The sequence below is a fragment of the Pleuronectes platessa genome, chromosome 3 (genome assembly GCF_947347685.1).
Source record: "Pleuronectes platessa chromosome 3, fPlePla1.1, whole genome shotgun sequence".
NCBI classification, from domain to species: Eukaryota; Metazoa; Chordata; class Actinopteri; order Pleuronectiformes; family Pleuronectidae; genus Pleuronectes; species Pleuronectes platessa.
The window spans coordinates 2,827,231-2,846,937 of NC_070628.1; the positions used below are offsets into that span (position 1 = coordinate 2,827,231).

General features: G+C 44.2%; 1 protein-coding gene across 1 annotated transcript in view; it reads right to left on the bottom strand.

The window, feature by feature from the left end:
- cacna1ab (calcium channel, voltage-dependent, P/Q type, alpha 1A subunit, b) overlaps positions 1-19,707 on the bottom strand; it is a 75,688-nt gene that overhangs the window by 18,944 nt on the left and 37,037 nt on the right. The window contains exons 28-41 of the mRNA XM_053418436.1: positions 18,754-18,914; positions 17,741-17,878; positions 17,244-17,445; positions 16,994-17,158; positions 15,997-16,107; positions 15,560-15,643; positions 11,740-11,856; positions 11,581-11,646; positions 11,202-11,302; positions 10,939-11,089; positions 10,219-10,346; positions 9,481-9,577; positions 1,154-1,259; positions 186-293 (exon numbers count right to left, since the gene is read on the bottom strand). Of these exons, the coding sequence (XP_053274411.1) occupies positions 186-293; positions 1,154-1,259; positions 9,481-9,577; positions 10,219-10,346; positions 10,939-11,089; positions 11,202-11,302; positions 11,581-11,646; positions 11,740-11,856; positions 15,560-15,643; positions 15,997-16,107; positions 16,994-17,158; positions 17,244-17,445; positions 17,741-17,878; positions 18,754-18,914 (1,735 nt within the window). The remainder of the gene's footprint in view (positions 1-185; positions 294-1,153; positions 1,260-9,480; positions 9,578-10,218; positions 10,347-10,938; positions 11,090-11,201; positions 11,303-11,580; positions 11,647-11,739; positions 11,857-15,559; positions 15,644-15,996; positions 16,108-16,993; positions 17,159-17,243; positions 17,446-17,740; positions 17,879-18,753; positions 18,915-19,707) is intronic.

Genomic DNA, 19,707 nt, shown 5'->3' on the forward strand with positions numbered 1-19,707 from the left:
GTGCTGGTGAGCCTGGAGTACATGTATGCAGTGGATGTGTATCTCCATGTAGAGTGAGTTTGTGTTGTCGTGGCCTGATCAGGAGATGTGAAGCAGTGAATGACACTGACTGGTCGAAGCTGTCCTCTTGGTGAGTTGGTGATCGGACACATACACACCACTATGTGCACCTTCCTTCAACTTACCCTTGTGCGGCGTCACCAGCAGGTCCAGAGTCTTCTGCGATAAGTTCGGCCAAATTGCCATCATCTCCTTTCTCAGCTCGGCATCCATCTGGTGCTTGTCTGCACCCCCTGTGCAGCGCCCCCCCCGAGCAACCCAGAGTGCCCCCCCACACACACATACATACACACACACACACATACACAAACACACATGAGCATCCAACATGCATACATCCGCACATTTGCAAACATCCCACACACATAGAAAAAGACCAAAAGGGAGGCCCAATGACACAAAATATATTTAACCATTCACACATATGCACATACAACCCCCCCAAAAAAGTAATGTGTTAGTGTCATAATATCATAATTTTGTCAACAATAATAAAAAACATTCCTTTTTGAAGAGAGAACAACAGAAAAACATGTTTTTCATTAATTAAGAGCGTGGTCTTTCGGTTTGAGAGCAGGACTTGTTGATTTCAATTTCTGATTTTGTAAAACAGCTGCTGCTTGTGCTCAGTCTTGCTCCGCTTGTGCTCAAACGCAGAACTTTTTGTCCGACTTCCGGAGCTGCAGTGTCTCACGCTCACGTTGCTTCTGTGCACACGTGAAATGTCTGCTCTTGGTTTAGTTTCTGTCAGTCAATTGAATGCCAGGCGAAGTGTCGACAAATTAAATTGTCAACATTACACAGAAGTGCACAGAAGCAGCCTGAGCACAAGGAGAAGAGCTGAATGTGGGGGGAAGGAAATCTGAGAGCAAGCGCACAGTTTGAGCACAAGCACAGTTTGAGTGAAAGCTTTACAAAGACTGAAACGTGAAATCAAAAAGTCCGGCTCCAGAACTGAAAGACGACTTGAATAAAAGTAGGGACACAACCATATGATAATACTTGTGAATGACCCGGGAACCACCCGGGAACATCAGACAGGAAAGATGAACAGATGAAAGAGTAAAGGGGTTGATAGTACTTTGAGTCGTACCCTTGGCGATCTTTATATCCAGGGCGGTCCTGATCAGAGCCATGAGGGTGGAGTTAAAATGCACCGTGTTGTCGTCTGCGACCGGCAGATCCATGCGCAGCAGCCTCTGTGGAGAGCCAGTCGGGATGACAGGATGAGAAGGAGAGTGCGTCTTTGCTAAAAGAGCGGAGTGCCTGAATCTCCGGGGAATGGGGAGCAGGTCGGGGGGGTTTAGGGGACGGGGTTGAGAGAGCTCCATAGACAACAGCCAATTAGAAGTGGACTTGGATCTGTCCAGGTTTTATTCGATATTCCCTGAGACAGATTAGAGTTTAGACAAGAGCGACTGAGCCTCACTGTGGTCATTACTTATTCAGATCTGATAAACACAGCATAATTCGTCAAGTCAGGGAATATCCGCTCTTGGGTTTTTAATGTTGTCTGTCATATGTGTGTGAGATTAAGTGACTGTTGTGCGATCGTGTGTTAAATCTGCTGCACACTCGGATCTTTTTATTAGTGCGAGAGCATTTGCTTGAGGAAAGAAAGACGAGTTCCTGTGTCTCCTGTTTTTTTTTTTTTTCTTGCCAGTGATACTCTACGTGACAGCACAGCTATCCAATGAGGGGCCATCTGCTGCTAAGCAACTGTGAGAGCCAAGAACCACAAGGAAGAACAATCAGATCCAAAATGGCTTCCGACCCAACCTGTGCCCATGTTCCCTAAATGTGTGAATGCTCTGGCGCATTTACACATCTCTGTGGTTACACACATATAGATATAGATGTATACAACAGTACACATACACCGACCCTCCCCTACCAACCCCAACATCCCTCCCCACCTACTTACACACAATTATTTGCACCGACTCCAATTAAGGGTACTTAATTGGAGTCCACAAAATAGGTCGACTGGGGAACAATAACAGTATCACTGGTGTAATTCTGCTATTTTTTTCAGGAGACTGCTGTTTAATTTAACTGAGGCATCTGCTATAGAGCTCCCCCCACCTGTTAGGAGGTTCCCTGTCTTTACATGTCTATACCAAGTAAAACCAATGGAGAAACCTGCAGATAGAACAAAACAAGCTGGGCCACCTGGGGCCGCTTGCCGTTTCTATCCTGGCGTCCATCGGATTTACCGACGAACATGAGCGTTGGGCACTCACGATGGCAAGCACGTTGTTTGACGGCGGTGGGGTTTTGTGTACGTGCGAGTGTGTTCCTGAGTGTGTGCGAGTGTCGGGCATGCCCAGAGCCGAGAGTGCGGCAGGCAGAGGGCATCGGCCAACATCCACAGCGCTCGGCAGGCAGCGGCAGGCTCGAGAGCCGTGCGACACAGAGTGCGGGGGATTGCATGCAACAACACACCCGCTAGAAATAAAATCCCACAAACCCCGACACAGAGCATGCAGCATGCCTTGACTTCACTCCCACTATCTAAGCCCCAACTCTTCCCACCTACCCATCCCAGTAACATCCCCCCCAATTTCCCTCAAAACCCACTTTCACAATACAAGCAGCCGTGCATCCGCGCAAAGAGAGTATCCTCAATCTAATTGGATTGATCCTACTGATTGATATTTTTTTAGTTTGCTCTCTGTATTTTTTACAATCGTGGCTCCGTTAATCGGAGTCAAATTGGACACCGATGGTTATATTTCATATCAGGTCAAGATCTCTCTCAATGCCAAACGGGTGCAGTGTCTTAAGGGGGACTCAGAGTTAGAAAGGAGTAGAGTTGTGGCATTCCCTGAAAGAAGAAACAAAATCATAGAGAAGATCAAAAAGAGATGACTGATGTTCGGCCTGTTTTTTTGGTTTGGATCAACCAGACTTTGTAGTAGTAGTAGTAGTAGTAGTAGTAGTAGTAGTAGTAGTAGTTGTTGTAGTACTGTGGGGTAAGGGGAGGGGTCTATCGAATGGGACACATGGCAGGGACAGCAGTTAGTTGACTTAAACTCTGTGAAGCTAAGCTTGATCATGAGATGTAGTTACAGATAAAAAGGGGATGAGGAGGGAGAGGAGGATCGTGGAAAACACTGAGAGAGTAAAAGAGGATTCAGACGTGTTTCAGTCGGAAGTAACAGAGAGAAGTTTGAGTGCGATTTGTGTGTAGATAGAAAGAAAAGAGAGAAGAGAGAGGCTGGAAATTACAGAACAAGACAAGAGATAAAGACGAGGACTAGAAACAACACTGACATAAGTTTACTGAGAAGAGGTCGAGTTCGTAAACCACGCAATGCTTTGTTAGCAAAACTACTTTTTCCACTAAGGGGAAGATCGAGAACCTTACCGAGACATTAAGAACAATCTAGTAATCAGTCTTTTCCGACACGAAACAAGAGGACATCTCTAAAGGTCTTTAATTAACAGACTTATTCTTTCTGCGAAGCTCGATCAATGAATACCGGAAGGCTGTGATGGCTGAAGTATGTGAGGGGGGGAGGGGCACTGCCGAGACAAGTTGACATTCTGGAGAGGAAGGAAAAGAGGGAAAAGAAAGGAGAGGGTGAGAAGAGACGAACCAGGGATTCTGTGAAGGAGTGAAGATGAGCTGATTCGAGGACACACAGGTGGAAGGACAGAGGAAGGGACAGAGGAAGGACAGAGAGAGAGAAGTTTATAAAACTTAGAAAGGAAGAAAAAGAATTAGCGCCGTTCGGTTGTATGCCTCCACCAACCGGTGCATTTTCAGTTTACATACATTTATCAATCCAGACTCACCTTTAAGCCCCAAAAATATTTAGTAAGGCCACCGTGACCTTTCGTGCCAAATCTGGAAAACATACCAACGTCGGTATGTACGCACGTTTACTGGGTGTCATCGGCTCGGAGGCATAACAACGTAAATTCGTAAAAGGCGCAAAAAGTAGAATAAGACAGTGGAGAAGAGGAGGAGGAGTAAAGAAAAGGAAAAGTAGGAAGGAAAAGATCAAAAGAAATCTGAGAGACAGGAGTGGATGAGCGACTGACATCCAGGTTCTGTGTTTGCAATATTTGATCATAGGCAACATACAGAATAAGTGTAAGGATTTGATACATTTATACAATTGGTGCTGGTTACATTCATTTGATTGAATCATGTTGATCAAAGGATCTCTGAGAATCAAAGCCTCCCTGCTTGGGTGTGACTGGTTTGTTTGAAGAGAGACTGCTGCCTCAAGAAAGACTTTGGATGACGTATCCTTCATAAATCTGAGATGGTATCAAACTCCTTTCAGCCGTACTTCTGAAAAGTTGAGAACCAATTATACATCTTTTATATCCAGTGATGAGATGTTAGCTTAACCCCTTATTGCCTGAATTAATTTCCAATTATATAAAAAAAATATTTTTGGTGTTTTTGGCCTGTCATACAGATGATAAATTAAGTGGAGATTGTTCATTTCAATATAGCATATACAATAGATATCAATTTAGGTATGAGGCAAATTAGCGACATTAGGCATAATGGGGCATAACCTTAATTTAACAAATTTTGGTAGGTGGATTATTATATTGATGCTGCTTTTGCTTGAAATTGAATAACAACATATGTTTTCTGTACAATCATATCTGTTCCATACTAACAGTATTTCAAATACAGCTTAATACCTCAAAATAACTTTGCTACACAGTCCCAAGGGGCTAGTATGTATTTTCCACTCCGACCACTAGATGGCGGCAGAGTGTTTCCAATACCTTCATTGGTATGTGTAGTATTTGCACCATCAGGCACAATCGTCGGTTAAGTAGCTCATTGTGGCAGCTCATGCACACACTTCACACTCCTCATTGTGATGCTACGTTTCAGAGGCTCCTAGCCTTAATGTAAATGATCAGAAACAATTTGTTCTTCCCTGAAGCACTTCATCTTTTTGTAACCCTGGTGAATCTGGATGTCAACAAGAGAGAGAGAATGAAAGAGAGAGAAGAGTTTATACTGAGAGAGACAAGATGAGACAGCGAATGCGGAAATGCTCGATTCAAATCCAAACCCTGCTGGTCTGAGGCACAAAGAGACGCTGAGGTTTCCTTGGGTGTCAAAAAAAAAACTTGAGGGACAGAACTTCCTTCCTACTCATTTTGCTTTGCATTATTATGTTGTTGTGTGCACAGCGTGTATATGTGTGTTCATGTGTGTATGTGTGCACTAAAGTGCCATCCACAGGAATGAGAGACTCAGAGGACTGAAGACAGAAACCCTTGCCGTTCCTTCTGTACCTGCATCGTAAGCAAAGAGTCGCACGGTGTGAAAATAAGCCTGAATGAAAAAATATTTATTTGAGTTAATAGATAAATTATTTATGATTAAAACTGAGAAACAACGGCTTCTGTAAAGTGTGTTTATTATTATTTAAGTAGCGGTCACAAAGTTAATCACCTGCGGTCATTGACATTATTTGCAGGATGTTTATGATATACTGAAAATAATCATGTCGCAATTATTGAGAAAATGTGGCCGAATATTAGGTTTTATTTATAATATTAGTTTCTTTTGCACAAAAATTTGGTGTATATTTTATTTATAACAACTCTTGAACAAATCAGGCTGCATAGACATGATTACCATGGAAGTTTACTTCATAGTTTGTGCACTTATTTCTAGAAGATATGAAAATATGCAGATGTCATTTCAAATAATTTGAAAGAAGAGTTATTTCTTTCAAAGAGTCAGATTTATGCTCTATCTCTGGTTTTCTGGTGTGTGTTTGTGTGCGTGCATGCGTCCGTGCAGGATGCAGAGGGACTGGCAAAGCCTCCTCTGTTCCCTCACTCCTGCGGCCTGACGGGAGGAAAAGGATAAAAAAGAAAAGAGGACTGACTACCACTCCACTATCACTTCACTTCACTGCACGATGACAAAAAAAAAAAGCCCATCCCTCAATCCCCGCGGTCGGAGAGAGAGAAGAGAGGACAGCGCTCACCACCACCACCACAACCACCACTGACAGACAATGAGGAGAACACCGCTGGGAGGAGGAGGGGTGGGATGGAGGAGGAGGAGGAGGAGGAGGAGGAGGAGGAGGAGAGACTCGGGGTGGGGGACTTCAACAGGTGAGAGAGGAGAGGTTCTCCTCCCCAGCGATGGGGAGGTCTGAGGACGGAGATGGGAGGGGAGAGGGTTGGGGGGGGGGGGTGGGAGAAAAGGATGATGGGAGAGGGGAGCGAGGAGAAGGAGGTGGGAGTGGTCGTGGTGGAGGGGTAAGGTGGGGGGCGAGTCTACCTTATAGGCGACCCGGGCGGGACACCTCTTCCCAAGGCCTAGCGGCGGACACATGTGTCTTAGCATCTGATACATGTCTGTGTAACTGATCCGGCCGCTGGGGTGGCCACAAACACACACAGGTCACACACACACACACACACATGGATTCACACAGCCGCACGCCAACACACACACACACACACACACACACACACAACAGACAGGACAAACGAAGACGGACGACGTGACAACGAAAGAAAGGAAAAACAGTGAGGGTCGAGGGGGGGGGGGGGGGGGGGGGACGCAGACGCACACAGGTGTGTTCCGGGGGGGGGGTGAGACACGAGGGGGGAAACAGAAAGAAAGTGACAAAGGAAAGGAAGAGGGGGAGGGAACAAATACACAGAGGTTATTGTTTTGATCGCTGTGGACATGTGGTTGCTGTGGTGAGAGACAGAGAGAAAGAGATAGAACGAGGGGGGGGGGGGGGGTGTTTCGTGGCTTCTACTCTGGTTTGTCATAAAGTACGGGAGAGGAGAGGGAAGGAGGGGGGAGAGAGGCTGGGGGAGAAGGGGAGGGCTGGAGGAGGAGGTGTTATTTAGTTAGTTGTTCAGATGCCGTTCTATGCGAGGTGAAAAGGGGAGTTGTTGGTTTTTTTGGTCTTCGCCCTCTTTCGCCGCTCGTATAGAAGTGGCAGCGGAGCTTCTGGCAGGCAAAGAAAAGCACCGCTGCAGAGGTCGGTGTCACAGGGACGAGTCAATGCAGTCTGCAACTGAGGCTGCGTGTCCACCAGGGACCTCACAGCTGCCCAGATGTTCCCAGGAGACCTCACTGATCCTGGTTCCCCGACAGCTCCTGTAGGTTTTGGCTTCGAGAAGGTCAGTTCAGCCGTGTCACAGAAAAGGTCACTCTGATGGTGTCGGGCTGTTTGATAACGGGCTATGATTCTATGACATGGAGTTTGCATGTTCTTCCTGTGTCTACCTGCATGTCTGGAAGCAGTCGGCCCTGCGGGTTCCCCGACCCCCTCGTGGCAGCTGGGGTTGGCTAAAGTAAAGATCTCAGATGGACATGACTCAGAGAAACAGTATTGCTCAGCATAATCTATAAATGTCCCTATAAACAGGAATAAGGGTGCTACTTAAATTGTGTACGTGTGTGTGTGTGTGTTTTTTTTCTGTGTGTGTGTGTGTGTTGATTCCAAGGTTGTTGGGATGTAGGTGATCTGTCCCTTCAATGGCTCAGAGTGTAAGATTTAGTTGAAAGGTACCCTAGAATTGGTCCTTTACATTTAAAAACTTTAAATTTACATCGGTAACGAGACCTCTCCACGGAGGCGGCCATGTTGTTTTCATTTTAGGAAAAGGAGGGTGAGGTGAGGGGTATTCGGCTGCAACATGCCACTTCACCACTAGATGTCACTAGATTCGACAGCCTGAACCTTTAACCTTTTCTTTTCTTGAAGCCAAAACCTGCAGGAGCTTTAAAAAGGTCTTTACAAACGCAGACGTGAAGAACAATGATTCTTCCCACGAGCATCTGTCAACATTCAAGAGGAACAGAACCTGGTGGACACAAGACCTTTATATGTCCAGAGCCCCTGGCCCAAACCCCACACGCACACACACACACACCCATGCGCACTCACACACAAAGACACACACACACCCTACCCTTTAACTTCCTCAGAGCCACAAACAGAGGCTGTCTGGTCGTATCATTTTAGTTGTTGAGGTCTGTTTTCCACTAAAGGTTTGTCGAGGCAACACAAGCTCACTGCTTTCATAACCAATCTACTCAGGAAAAGTAAAGTCAATGTAATTAGGAACGGCTTTATTTAACGACAGTATATCGGGTTGAAACATTTTTATATCTGGATTGATTTTGCAGAAATTAGTCTTTGTAGTTGCTTGTTTTATATTTAAGTCACATTACATTGTGCACTGTTGGGTGCCGTCTTCATGAGGACTTGAAACGGGCCTACAGCATTATTTTCAGTCCTTGAATCCTTAAGGTCCAAATGCGCAGGATTTTCTTTTTTAATCTGACTTTTGCTGTCGATATTCAGGAACAAGGCTATTCAGCATGGAATCTTTTATCTTTCTAAGGAATACGATTCTAGAGTCAGTTGTGGAAACTACAAATTTTAAAATGGTATCGTACGTATATCGCTGAGCACAGCTCTTTACAAACCATGGAGGCACCAGAGTCATCAGAGTCTGTGGAGCCTCGAAGGTCCCAACAGGTGAAATTTATTCATCATTTTAAATTCTTCGCGCAGGATAAATATATTTTGCGGACAAGATATAAATTTGATGATTCGATAATTACCTCGTGAGAACAAGTTAACTTATGTGCAGCCAATGTTTCCTGTTGAGGAGCAGCAAGAAGTTCATTATGTGAATGAAACTTGAATTCTCTCATAAGAGAGACGTATATGAATTTGTATTAAATTAACTTGTGCACACAATATTTATCATGTGAGAACAAGATAAATAAATATCACCTGGTGGGACTGAGCAGCTCCGGAGGAATCGGTTGCATGAGTCAAAGTCTACAGACTCTGGAGCCTCCGTGACACATGGCTGCAGAACAGCATGGAGTCAGACCCCCCCCCCCCCCCCCACTCCCCCCCCACCCAACCCCAAACAAGAACGATGCACAGTGCTCGACTGTTCGCTGCTCAGGCAAAAATCAGAAAGCAAGCAGAAAGAAAAGAGTCCAGACTCTGGTGTTTACATCGCAGTGAATTAAACGTGAGCACATCAGTGTAACTTCCCCAGCGTTCAGTCAGGAGACAGCAGCGAGTGCAGTGCACCACTTCATGCTTCACACACCACTACCAGTGTGTGTGTGTGTGTGTGTGCGTGTACAAGATTGTGTGTGTGTGCATTTTCTGCATTGTCCCAAACATTCTCATTGTCATGACAGAATGCAAATACAACAGAAACCCCCTCCCCGAAGAAAACTAAATGATTCAATGGTGAAATGAGATTAAAACAACTGGATAATGCAAACCCAAACAGAAACAGACCAAATGAAGTTTGAAGTAGGAGAGAATTGGTTCTAAAAGTGATAAAGAGCGACATTCATTCCAGTCTCTTAAAGGCGAGCAGGTTGTGTTAAAGTTTGTGCTTTAGGGGTTTGTTCCAAACCTTGCAGGCCACCCTATGTGGGCATTTCTTGCCAAGGCCCAGGGGAGGGGAGATAACTCTCAATAAACTGTACATATCCTTATAATGTATGCGCCCGCTGCAAGAAAAATACAAGGAGGGAAGGTTAGGAGAGGGAGCACACAGGTCACAGAGAGAGAGAGAGAGAGAGAGAGAGAGAGCGAGAGAGAGAGAGAGAGAGGAAAGGTAGAAAAGGAGAGTACATTTATTTACACTAAGATTAAAAGAAGGTGCATGCTCAGTCACACACACTCTCCTCAGAGAGGGGGAGGAGAGGAGGAGGAGAGGGTTACTACATTCATCTCAACTGTGCACCAAAAAGTGCAATCGGAGAAAGAAAGTTCATAGAGCGAGAGAGAGAGGGAGAGAGTTGGATCGTTCTTTTCTCTCAGACGTGTCCGTTTTAACCGGCCCACTTTTTAACGTCTGTCACCCTGTGATGCACTTCCTGTTGCACCGTGACGCCCGGCTTTGCCCCGTTTTCAGGACGGGAGAGAAAGTCAAGGGTTAAGAGCAACGATACATTCAGCATGAAAGTGTCTGTGGACACGTCTGAGTCAGTTTTATGCTACACAAGTCTGTAGTTGGTAAGATTGTGTATTTGCTGTTTTCACGTGTGTGTTTCTGCCTTTGCGTGGTTCTGTGGGATTTTCTAAAGTGTGTGTGTGTGTGTGTGTGTGTGAAAATGAGAGAGTGTGTGTTTGCGTGCTCGCTACTCACCAGGCGGCCGGGTCGTACTCGGCCCAAATCCTTACGTACTCGTCCAGGTGATGCGGCCCCAGGATCGACGAGTCTCTGGTCAGGTACTCGAAGTTGTCCATGATCACAGCCACAAACAGATTCAGCATCTGGAGCAGAGACAAACAGACACACACTCACACCAAGGTCTTTCTCGTCAAGTTCAAACGATGACACGCGCATGAAAACAAAAGAAGATGGCGTCCTCTGCTGGTCATTTGACAGAATACAGGTTTCAGGCAATTCCGCATTGGCTTCACTTTCAGGACTTAGAGTCAACATCCATTTTTACACAACACAAACACATGATTTCTTAATATGGCATGCGTTTCTAACAATCTTCCCCTGGTGGCCAGCTGCAGTACTGCGAAACAGGACTGCTTTCAATATCATGATTTCTTAATATGGCATGCGATCCTAACAATCTTCCCCTGGTGGCCAGCTGCAGTACTGCGAAACAGAACTGCTTTCAATATGTCTGTGGTATTTTAATCATTCTTTTTATTCTCCTTAAATCCTTTTTAAGTGTCTTTGAGTTTCCTCGATAAGCGCAACACGAATAAAAAGTACTTTCTTTATTATTATTACTGCATCGATGGAACTTTTCTCCTGTTCACAACTAATGTTGCGTCAGTTTACAAGTTCTCGTTTGTCTGTTTTCCGACTGGTTGAAACGTGTCATTTCCTGTGTGTTTTTCTCACCAGGAAAGAGCAGAGGAAGATGAAGGAGACAAAGTAGGTGTAAGCGAAGACGCTGCCACACTCTGGCTCCGTGTTTCCTGTTTCCGGGTCGCACTCTTTACCACCCAGACAGGCCAACATGATCTCGTGCCACGCCTCGCCAGTGGCGCTCCTGCACAAGGGGGGGGGGGGGGGGGGGGGAAACACGCAGCGAGGTCAAGAAGACTGAAGCACGGAGAGCGGATTGTAAAGTGAGAGACGGAAGAAGAAGTGGGAGGGCTCACCTGAACAGCAGCATGAGGGCCATGATGAAGGTTTGGAAGTTATTGTGCTCATTGATGGCACTTTCTCCCTCCTCGTGCTCCAGGGCCAGGTTACCAAACAACTACACACATACACACACACACACACACACAAAATACAGTTACAGAGCGCTTTACATGCTTAAAACAGGAACAAGGCAAATAAGACCAGGGAATAGGTTGTTTCTGAGCTGTTGTGTTTCCCAGAGTCACAACGACCTTGACCTCTGAACTTTGAACACCAAAATGTAATCAGTTCATCCTTGAGCACAAGGAAATTTGAAGAAATTCCTTTCAGATGTTCCTGAAAACACAAGCGTGGAGGAATAGAGATCGACACTGGTTGGTTGTCAGAGCTCACCTGCATGCCGATAATGGCGTAGATGAAGAAGAGCATGGCGATGAGCAGACACACATACGGCAGAGCCTACAAGAGCAGAAGAAGAAATGTTGGTCAGAGGCGTGAACTGAGCCGGGGATTGAACGTGTGTGTGTGTGCGTTGTGTGAACACGTGAAGACCTTGAAGGACTGGACAAAGGTCCACAGCAGGATGCGAATGGTTTCTCCCTGTCGCAGCAGCTTGATGAGGCGAGCTGCCCTGAACAGCCTCAGGAAGCTCAGGTTGACGAAATTATCCTACAGCAGAGACCAAGGGATGAAAATCAGTTTCACAAAACACAACAAACCTGCACAACCTCCCTCTGCTAAACACAAAAACCAAAAACAACAGCGGAGGAAGGAGAGGACAGAGAGAGGGGGGGGGGGGGGGGGGGAGGGGGGAGTCAAAACCAAATAAACCACAACTGAAAACATAATGACACTGAGGAGAAGATACAAATTGAAATGAGAGAAAAGGTCAAAAGACAAAGAAAAAGAAAAGAGAAGGAAATAAGGAAAATTATAAGTCAAAGAGTCTAAAGGTCATCATCCAATCTGGTACAGCAGGACGCTTCTTTAGGACCAAATGCACTGATCTCTGGGGGGGGTGGGGGGTGGGGGGGCAGGCAGGGCACACAAGATGGAGCACAGTGCACTGTGCCTGTCAACCACACACACAAACACACACACACGCACACATTCTTTTGGAGATAAGAGCATGGCTTGGGGTCTCGTTTCACTTATGATTCTTCCAAATATTGTTTAAAATATTTGTCAAAACCAGTTGAAACTGGGATTCAGGTCCATGAATCACTGAAGTTCACCTTCAGTCAATCCTTTGCACATTTATTATTCTTTCGCTGACTATTTAAAATGCAGCGTTTACAGTTTCTGATTCCTCTACTGTACGTAAATGATATATCTATGTGTGCATGTGCACTTTATAATACCCTCATGTTACGAGGATAAAAACAGGTCACTATTAAAATCCCAAAATATGATTCTTGGAGCTGGAATCCAGTTTAGTAGCCTCGTAAAAATCGTAATTTTTTTACCCCCAGTTTTGGATTTATTTAAATACAAAACAGCCGAACTCTCCCCGGTGAGAACCTGGTGTTTTTTGGTTGACAGGCAAGGGGGGTAGAGGAGCATGAGGAGGAAGAGGAGGGAGAGGAGAAAGGAGGAAGTAGCAATCAGCCTCAGTGCAGGCATGGCATGGCTTGGCTTGACTTAGCATGGCTTGGCATGGCTTGGACTGGCATGGCAGCATACGTTCTTCATGGTAAAAACTGGCCTACATGCAGACCAGCAGGGGGCAGCGGCTGTCGAGCACAGATCATAAATTCTAATTCACACGTTCACTTATTCAGTTGCACTAAGAGTGTGAGCGATTTTATTTTGAAACTTTCAAACTAACTTTCCATATCAAAGAATCTTTGTTGAATTCAAATGAAGCTATAATAGTTATGATGCATTAAAACGTTGTGATAAACTTTCCCTCCAGAAACGGTGAAACTACTCCAGCTATTTATAAAAATATCTGCTGACTTTTATTATTTCTAAACTACTTTTGTCCCTGTCAGGATCCTATAGATCGATGACTCCTGTTTTCCAGTGATCTGATTGGCCAGTAGTTTGGTCATTGCCAGGTTTTGCTCCAGAGCAGTTTCAGAATAAGTTACCATGATCTACCTTTCTAGGGAACTAAATATGATCCAAACATAAACATTATCTTACACTAATAATGAGCCTCTCGCTCTGTCGTCAAATCAAGGAATTTTAAAGGTCGTCATCCAGAGAAGCGCATGCACTGGGGTCAAAGGTTAAGATCTGGGGGAGTGGGTGATTGGGGGAGGGAGGGGGTACACATGACCAATGACGATGCAGCATAAAGCTCTGAGAGATAAATTACAAACCAACCAGATTCTACATGTGCGAAGATGTAGAAGGATGAATGGGGAGGAGGTGGTGTTGTTTTGTGGTAAGTTGTAGCACATTGTGATTTTTTTGGTGAGATTTGGTGTTTTATTGGGGGGTGGTTGGGTGGTGGGGGGGGGGGGAACGCACACCATCACCATCATTATATTCATCATCATCATCATCATCATCACAGAACCACCACCACATGTCATGGCGCAGCACGGATGGAGAGAACACGATGAAGGATTTCATAGTGCATTTTGATTGGATGGATTTTATCAGAGGAGGAGGAGGAGGAGGAGGGGGGGGAGGGGCCAACAAAGTAGAGAGGTTTTAAAGAAAGCATGTGAAGAGATAGAAGAGGAAGACGGAATCATTATGGGCGTCGTCATAAAAGGCAGTGAAACACAACTTCAAGTCAACAACAACAACAACAACAACAACAACAACAACAACATCAACAACAAGAGTATGTGAGCAACATCAGGTGGTTCAGCCCCCCCCCCCCCATTTAAATTCACCGCTAACGTGTGTTTTAAGTTACAAAATGAACCTTTCCATAGTGAAGCATTTGCAGTGTTTGTGCAATATTAAATAAATAATACACATTTATAGTGTTATTTTAAATTCCGCGATTTCGGAATCCTGAGTAATTTCTTCATCTGAAGATTTTCCTGCTGTTGTGAACGAGTCTGACTCAGAGAATCTCCAGTTCTGATTGTGTGGACAATCTCCGGGAGTTCATATCTGAAAACTTATCCTTAAGTCATCATCTCCACCGATGAGGTTATGTTTTCACCCCTGGAGATGCACTGAGGGCCATTCCAGTTTTGAATTTAAGAGAATTTGCTCTGATTAGTTTGGATTATTGCTTCTTTCAATCAGTTGAGTAAAACCCGAGGAGACGATTATTGCTTCTGATTTCAGTGCCGTAAAAAAAAAAAACCTGCAGGTTCGCCGCTGCATGACGACACTGAGCAGACAGGGAATCGATTGGACGTCTGAAATAATCAGCTGAAAACAGGTCAGTTAATGTCACAGAGCTGAGACGCTCGTTTAGTTTCCTGGAGGCGTCGGTGATCGTCTGGAAACACAGTGATTAGCACAGTTACAGCTGATCCAGTGTGAGTAAGACTTCAGAACAAGTCAGAGAGGTTTGTTAAGAAGTGTCACGTGTGGCTCAGGTCACGCTGGACAACAGAGAGGGGGTCGCCAGTGAACTATATGGATTCTTATGTCACTGATCACATTCATCTCATGTGTAGGAAAGGAAACAAAGTGACACACACACACACACAGAGAACAAAAGTAAAGTCACACCAATCCAAGGTCACATTGTCGCTCCACAACGAGACATTTGAAGGATTTGTGTTGGAAATAGTGTCCACAACTAATTTAGATTTTTTTTTTTTTAACAAAATCCTCCACGGGATAATGTACAGGCATCATATAGACACACACAGGTCATATTGAGGGTGAAATTAACTACTGAATCATGTTTGTTTTAAAGGATCGGTTCAAAACCCTGGTGACATTTACACGTGGTGGCTCATCACGCCAAACAAACCGATATTCATACATACAAGTCAGATTGGATCGGTCCCTCTCCTCTGGTAAATATGATCAGCAGGAAACAGCGAGTCTGGCCACAAGGGGTCACTGTGCCATGTGGGTTTGTCACCTCAGAGCCAGACCAGATGTTTCCCTCTGCAGTTCTTCCTTTTTCAACCTCTGAGCACCTCTGAGTGTGTGTGTGTCTACAAGATGCGATGGACACTGGTTTACAGACGTCACCTAACTGACCTAAAAGGAAAATTCAGCCCAGAAACATTTTGCATGCCCCGGTGGCTTTAGGGAGTTAGAAACGACAGATTGACTGAATCTGTGGTTGGATCATTTCTAACCAAAAGCAAAGATCTATCAAAACACTGGTTTCATCACTGACAACAAGGCTGATGTTTTCCTTTGAGTCCACCAAACCAGTGTCATGAGAAAAACAAGCGACGTGTGTCACTTTGTCCGAACTCCCAGAGGCACTTACCCATAGTTCTGTCACTAATATGTCAGTGACGCTTCCAAGGACGGACACAAAATCAAAGATGTTCCAGGCGTCTCTGAAGTAATTCTGCAGGGAGAGAGAGAGAGAGAGAGAGAGAGAGAGAGAGAGAGAGAGAGAACAGTTCGAGATGAGTGAGAAGACGAGAGAGACACAACAGGTCGTCAACTGGATCCGTCCCCCATCTGAATCCAGGGCCTGGTGAGGGACGCGACCCTGACCCCTGGTGGTGTTGTTAGGCTGGAAGGAGGCTGATAGCGTGACTTGCTGTGCACGTTAGGTTCCGGGTTGTTCAGGGACAGGAGGGAACACGCTCTAGATCTGTCTACCAAAATAACCTGCTTTATAAATGAATAATAGATAGTCTGGGTCAACCCGCTGGAGGAGTGCGCGTGTCGCTGCTGCATGTTTGTGGATTTTACCAGAGGGCCAAACGCGATGGTTTTGAGGATCGACTCCATGAAGAAGAAGGTGGTGAACACGATGTTCAGGTACTTCAGGACGTCATTGAAGACAGGCGATGCACCGTTGAACTGTGGACGCCCAAAGACAAAGGCAGAGAGGCAATGAGAACACAGAAGTTAGACACAAAAGAAAATCAATACCAAGTTTTAGGTCCACACTTCTTCCCCTCTGCTTTCTTTTTTTTTTTTACACATCTTTTTATTGTTTTTTTTTTCCGTTCACATACAGCAATAATTCACACATACAGTGTATACAAAAAATGTTATAGGTAGAGAATAGCAGTAGGGTGCCAGAACGGACTCCATAACCCACAACTAACCCTTCCCACCCACTGACAAGAAAAAAGCAAAATAAATACATAATTAAACCAAAACATACTTTACATTACATAAAAAAGAAAAAGAAAAAAGAAAAAAGAAAAAAGAAAAAAGAAAAAAGAAAAAAGAAAAAAGAAAAGAAATTAGTTGTTGAGATAATAGAGTAGTAAATAGTACAGAGTTTGGGGGGGGGGGGGGGGGGGGGGCATCTAGTCACTTTCAGGGTGAATAGTAGTGCTGTTTAAGTACTCTAAGAAAGGCTGCCAGGTTTTGTTAAAAGCGTTATCAGAACCCGACAGAGAGAATCTAACCTTCTCAAGTTTTTCCCCTCTGCTTTCACGGCCACAATCTGTGTTTGTATTGTTGCAGTGGTGGCACGGTGGTGCAGCGGTTACACCGAAATCAGCAAACGCTAATCAGAGTCCCACCATTACTTTCTTTCCAGTGTTCGTCACGGTCAACGTCACAAACTTCTGCCAAATCCCCCCCCCGGGTGTGTCAATTGACCATACTGGTCAATAAAAACCTGTGTTTACTGTGTTTTTTTGTGAGTCTACCTTGGATGGTTAAAACATTACGGCTGATAATCAAAATCTGCTCAGCAAACACAATATATCAACCTCATCCAGACTCGTACCTTCATCATGAGGACGATGGTGTTGAGCGCGATCAGAGCCATGATGCTGTACTCGAAGGGCGGAGATACCACGAACTGCCACATGCGATACTGGAAGCTCAGTTTGTTCTTGGGCATGTGGCGGGTGAGAGGCCTGGCATTTATGGCGAAATCTATGCAGGCTCTCTGTGGGAGGAGAGGAGACGAGTGTGAGGGCTCGAGAACAAAACACCAGAACACAACAGAAGATTCAAGCAGCCTCGTCCCTCACCTCGTTCTTTTCTAAACTGTAATCCTCCATCATCTTGTCCCCCTGTTCCTGGAAGGTGATAATGATAAGAGCCACGAAGATGTTGACGAAGAAGAAGGGGAAGACTACGAAGTACACCACGTAAAAGATGGACATTTCCATCCTGTAACCCGGGCTAGGACCCTGATTCTCATAAGTGGAGTCCACAGAGTGTTTTAACACCCTGCGACAGGGAAGAGACAGGATAGAAGAACGTTAGACACATGACACTGAAACAAGGACAAATATATCAACACATTTATTTTGATATGAACAAATTAAAATGAAAATCATAAATAGATTTGTCTTTTTAACAGTATGTTTGTCTTATTTCAATTTGAAATAACCCATCACTTATAATTTCAAACATGTGACCCTGAAATGCCTGGTTACAGCTGTTGTTTAAAGCTGTGTGTGTGTGTGTGTGTGTGTGTGTGTGTGTGTGTGTGTGTGTGTGTGTGTGTATGTGTTCTACTCACTGTGGCCACCCCTCTCCAGTCGAGACAGTGAAGAGGGTGAGCAGGGCCCAAGCCACATTGTCGTAGTGAAAATCGTACTTCTTCCACTCCCGCTTCTGCGCTTTAACCTCGTCTCTTTCATACACCAGGTACTCGCCCCTGAAGGAACAAGTTTCCATCGTGAAAAACTTAAAAACTTAAAAACTACATTTCTATTATTGTTTGTAGTTCAGAGCGAGAGGTTCAGAGTTGGTCCTGTAGAGTGTTTGCTTCTCATGTTGTCCTCTAGGTGGCAGCATCTGCCTGACACAATCATCCGAGGACTATGTATTTTTTTTAAATCTCTTTAAATCTATTTCACATCCACAGTTTCCACACATCTCATCAAAACATTTCTCACGTGCAAAGTATTTGTCATGAAATGATCAAGTATCATATAAAATAAAGAAAACAATAAAACTCTCTATGCAAAAACGTTGTGGTTTTGGGCATTATTAATTTTTTTATTGTAATTTTGAAGTACCTGCTGCAATTTATATAAAATGCAAAATATGTTAAAATTGGAAAAGATCCAAAAGTTATGATTAAAAAACTACTGAGTGAAACTTAATGAATCTTTACTGGTATTTGTTCTACTTTTGATATACGACTAACAATACTTCCAGAAACCGGTTGAAAAATAAACTTTATTTAACAAGTTAATGCACGAGAACAATTAATTTAATAAAGCAACAAAACAAACAAGTGTTTTTATAAGAGTTCGGATCAACAAAGGGATTTGACCGGGCTGCGACTAATAATTTATTAAACATCAATTTATCTGGTAATGTTATAGTCTTAAAGGTTTTTCCAAATCACGTCTAAATACCAAGAAATATTAGGTTTACAACAACTAAATGAATTTGTCTTTGCTTGAAAAATGACTGAAACAATGAATCAGTTCTCCACACAGTGTTCTAGTTTGTTTTCAGCTGATTCAATGGACTGATGTTTGTGCTCAGGAGCCGAGCAGCTGGAGTCCAGTGGTCACTGACCTGCAGTCGCGCTCAAACTCTTTGGACTCGTCCGTGCAGTAGAAGAATCGACCCTTGAACAGCTGAACGGCCACGACAGCGAAGATGAACATGAAGAGCATGTAGACGATCAAGATGTTCAGCACGTTCTTCAGGGAGTTGACCACACAGTCAAACACGGCCTGTCGGGGAGAAGTTCACCAGTTACTCCTTCAGGCTGAGTGTTATTATAATATCTATCTGAGGCTGTTATGCAGGGTACAAATATATGTTTGAATCATAACTATCACTGTATGTAGTGTCAATAGTAATATTAGCAGCATTACTCTTAGTACTCCATATTCCATTGTGTATTGTACTGTACTTTGGTCCTATTATACTTCATATCTACATATATATTATATATCTTCGGTTGAGCCATATTGCTGCTCTGTCGATTATGTAGTAATATATCACAACATTTCATTTGATTCAATGTTATCTGCACTGTATAAAGTATATTTTCTGTTTTTGTGTTCTTATGCATTTCTTTTTTATTCAATTGTATTCTTGTATTATCTTTATTTATTCATATTCTAGGCTTATAAGGATTATCTCATCTTATCTTATAAATATAAAAATTACTAATGGTGACGAGTCAGTCTCCTGAACATTCCTGTAACCCTGAAAATTAGCTTCCAGGGTTCAGGCTGATTCACGCTTTTGTGTTGAAACTACGCACGAGGCCGAGCATCCTAGTTGTGTGTAGCTGTGTGTGTGACTGGCGCTGCAATTACACCACCGAGACACTAGTGGCGGTAGAGTTTCTGTGTGGGTGTTGGGTGTCTTCCGATTTCTGGTGCACTTCCTAACAAGTTCTCACGGGTTGTGTTGTAGCTGATTGACGTTGAAGAGCAGCTACTTTTTCTTAAAGAATTCTAACGAGGAAAAGAAGGACGTGTTCGTTTCTTCTACTCAATTCGAAAAATGGCGGCG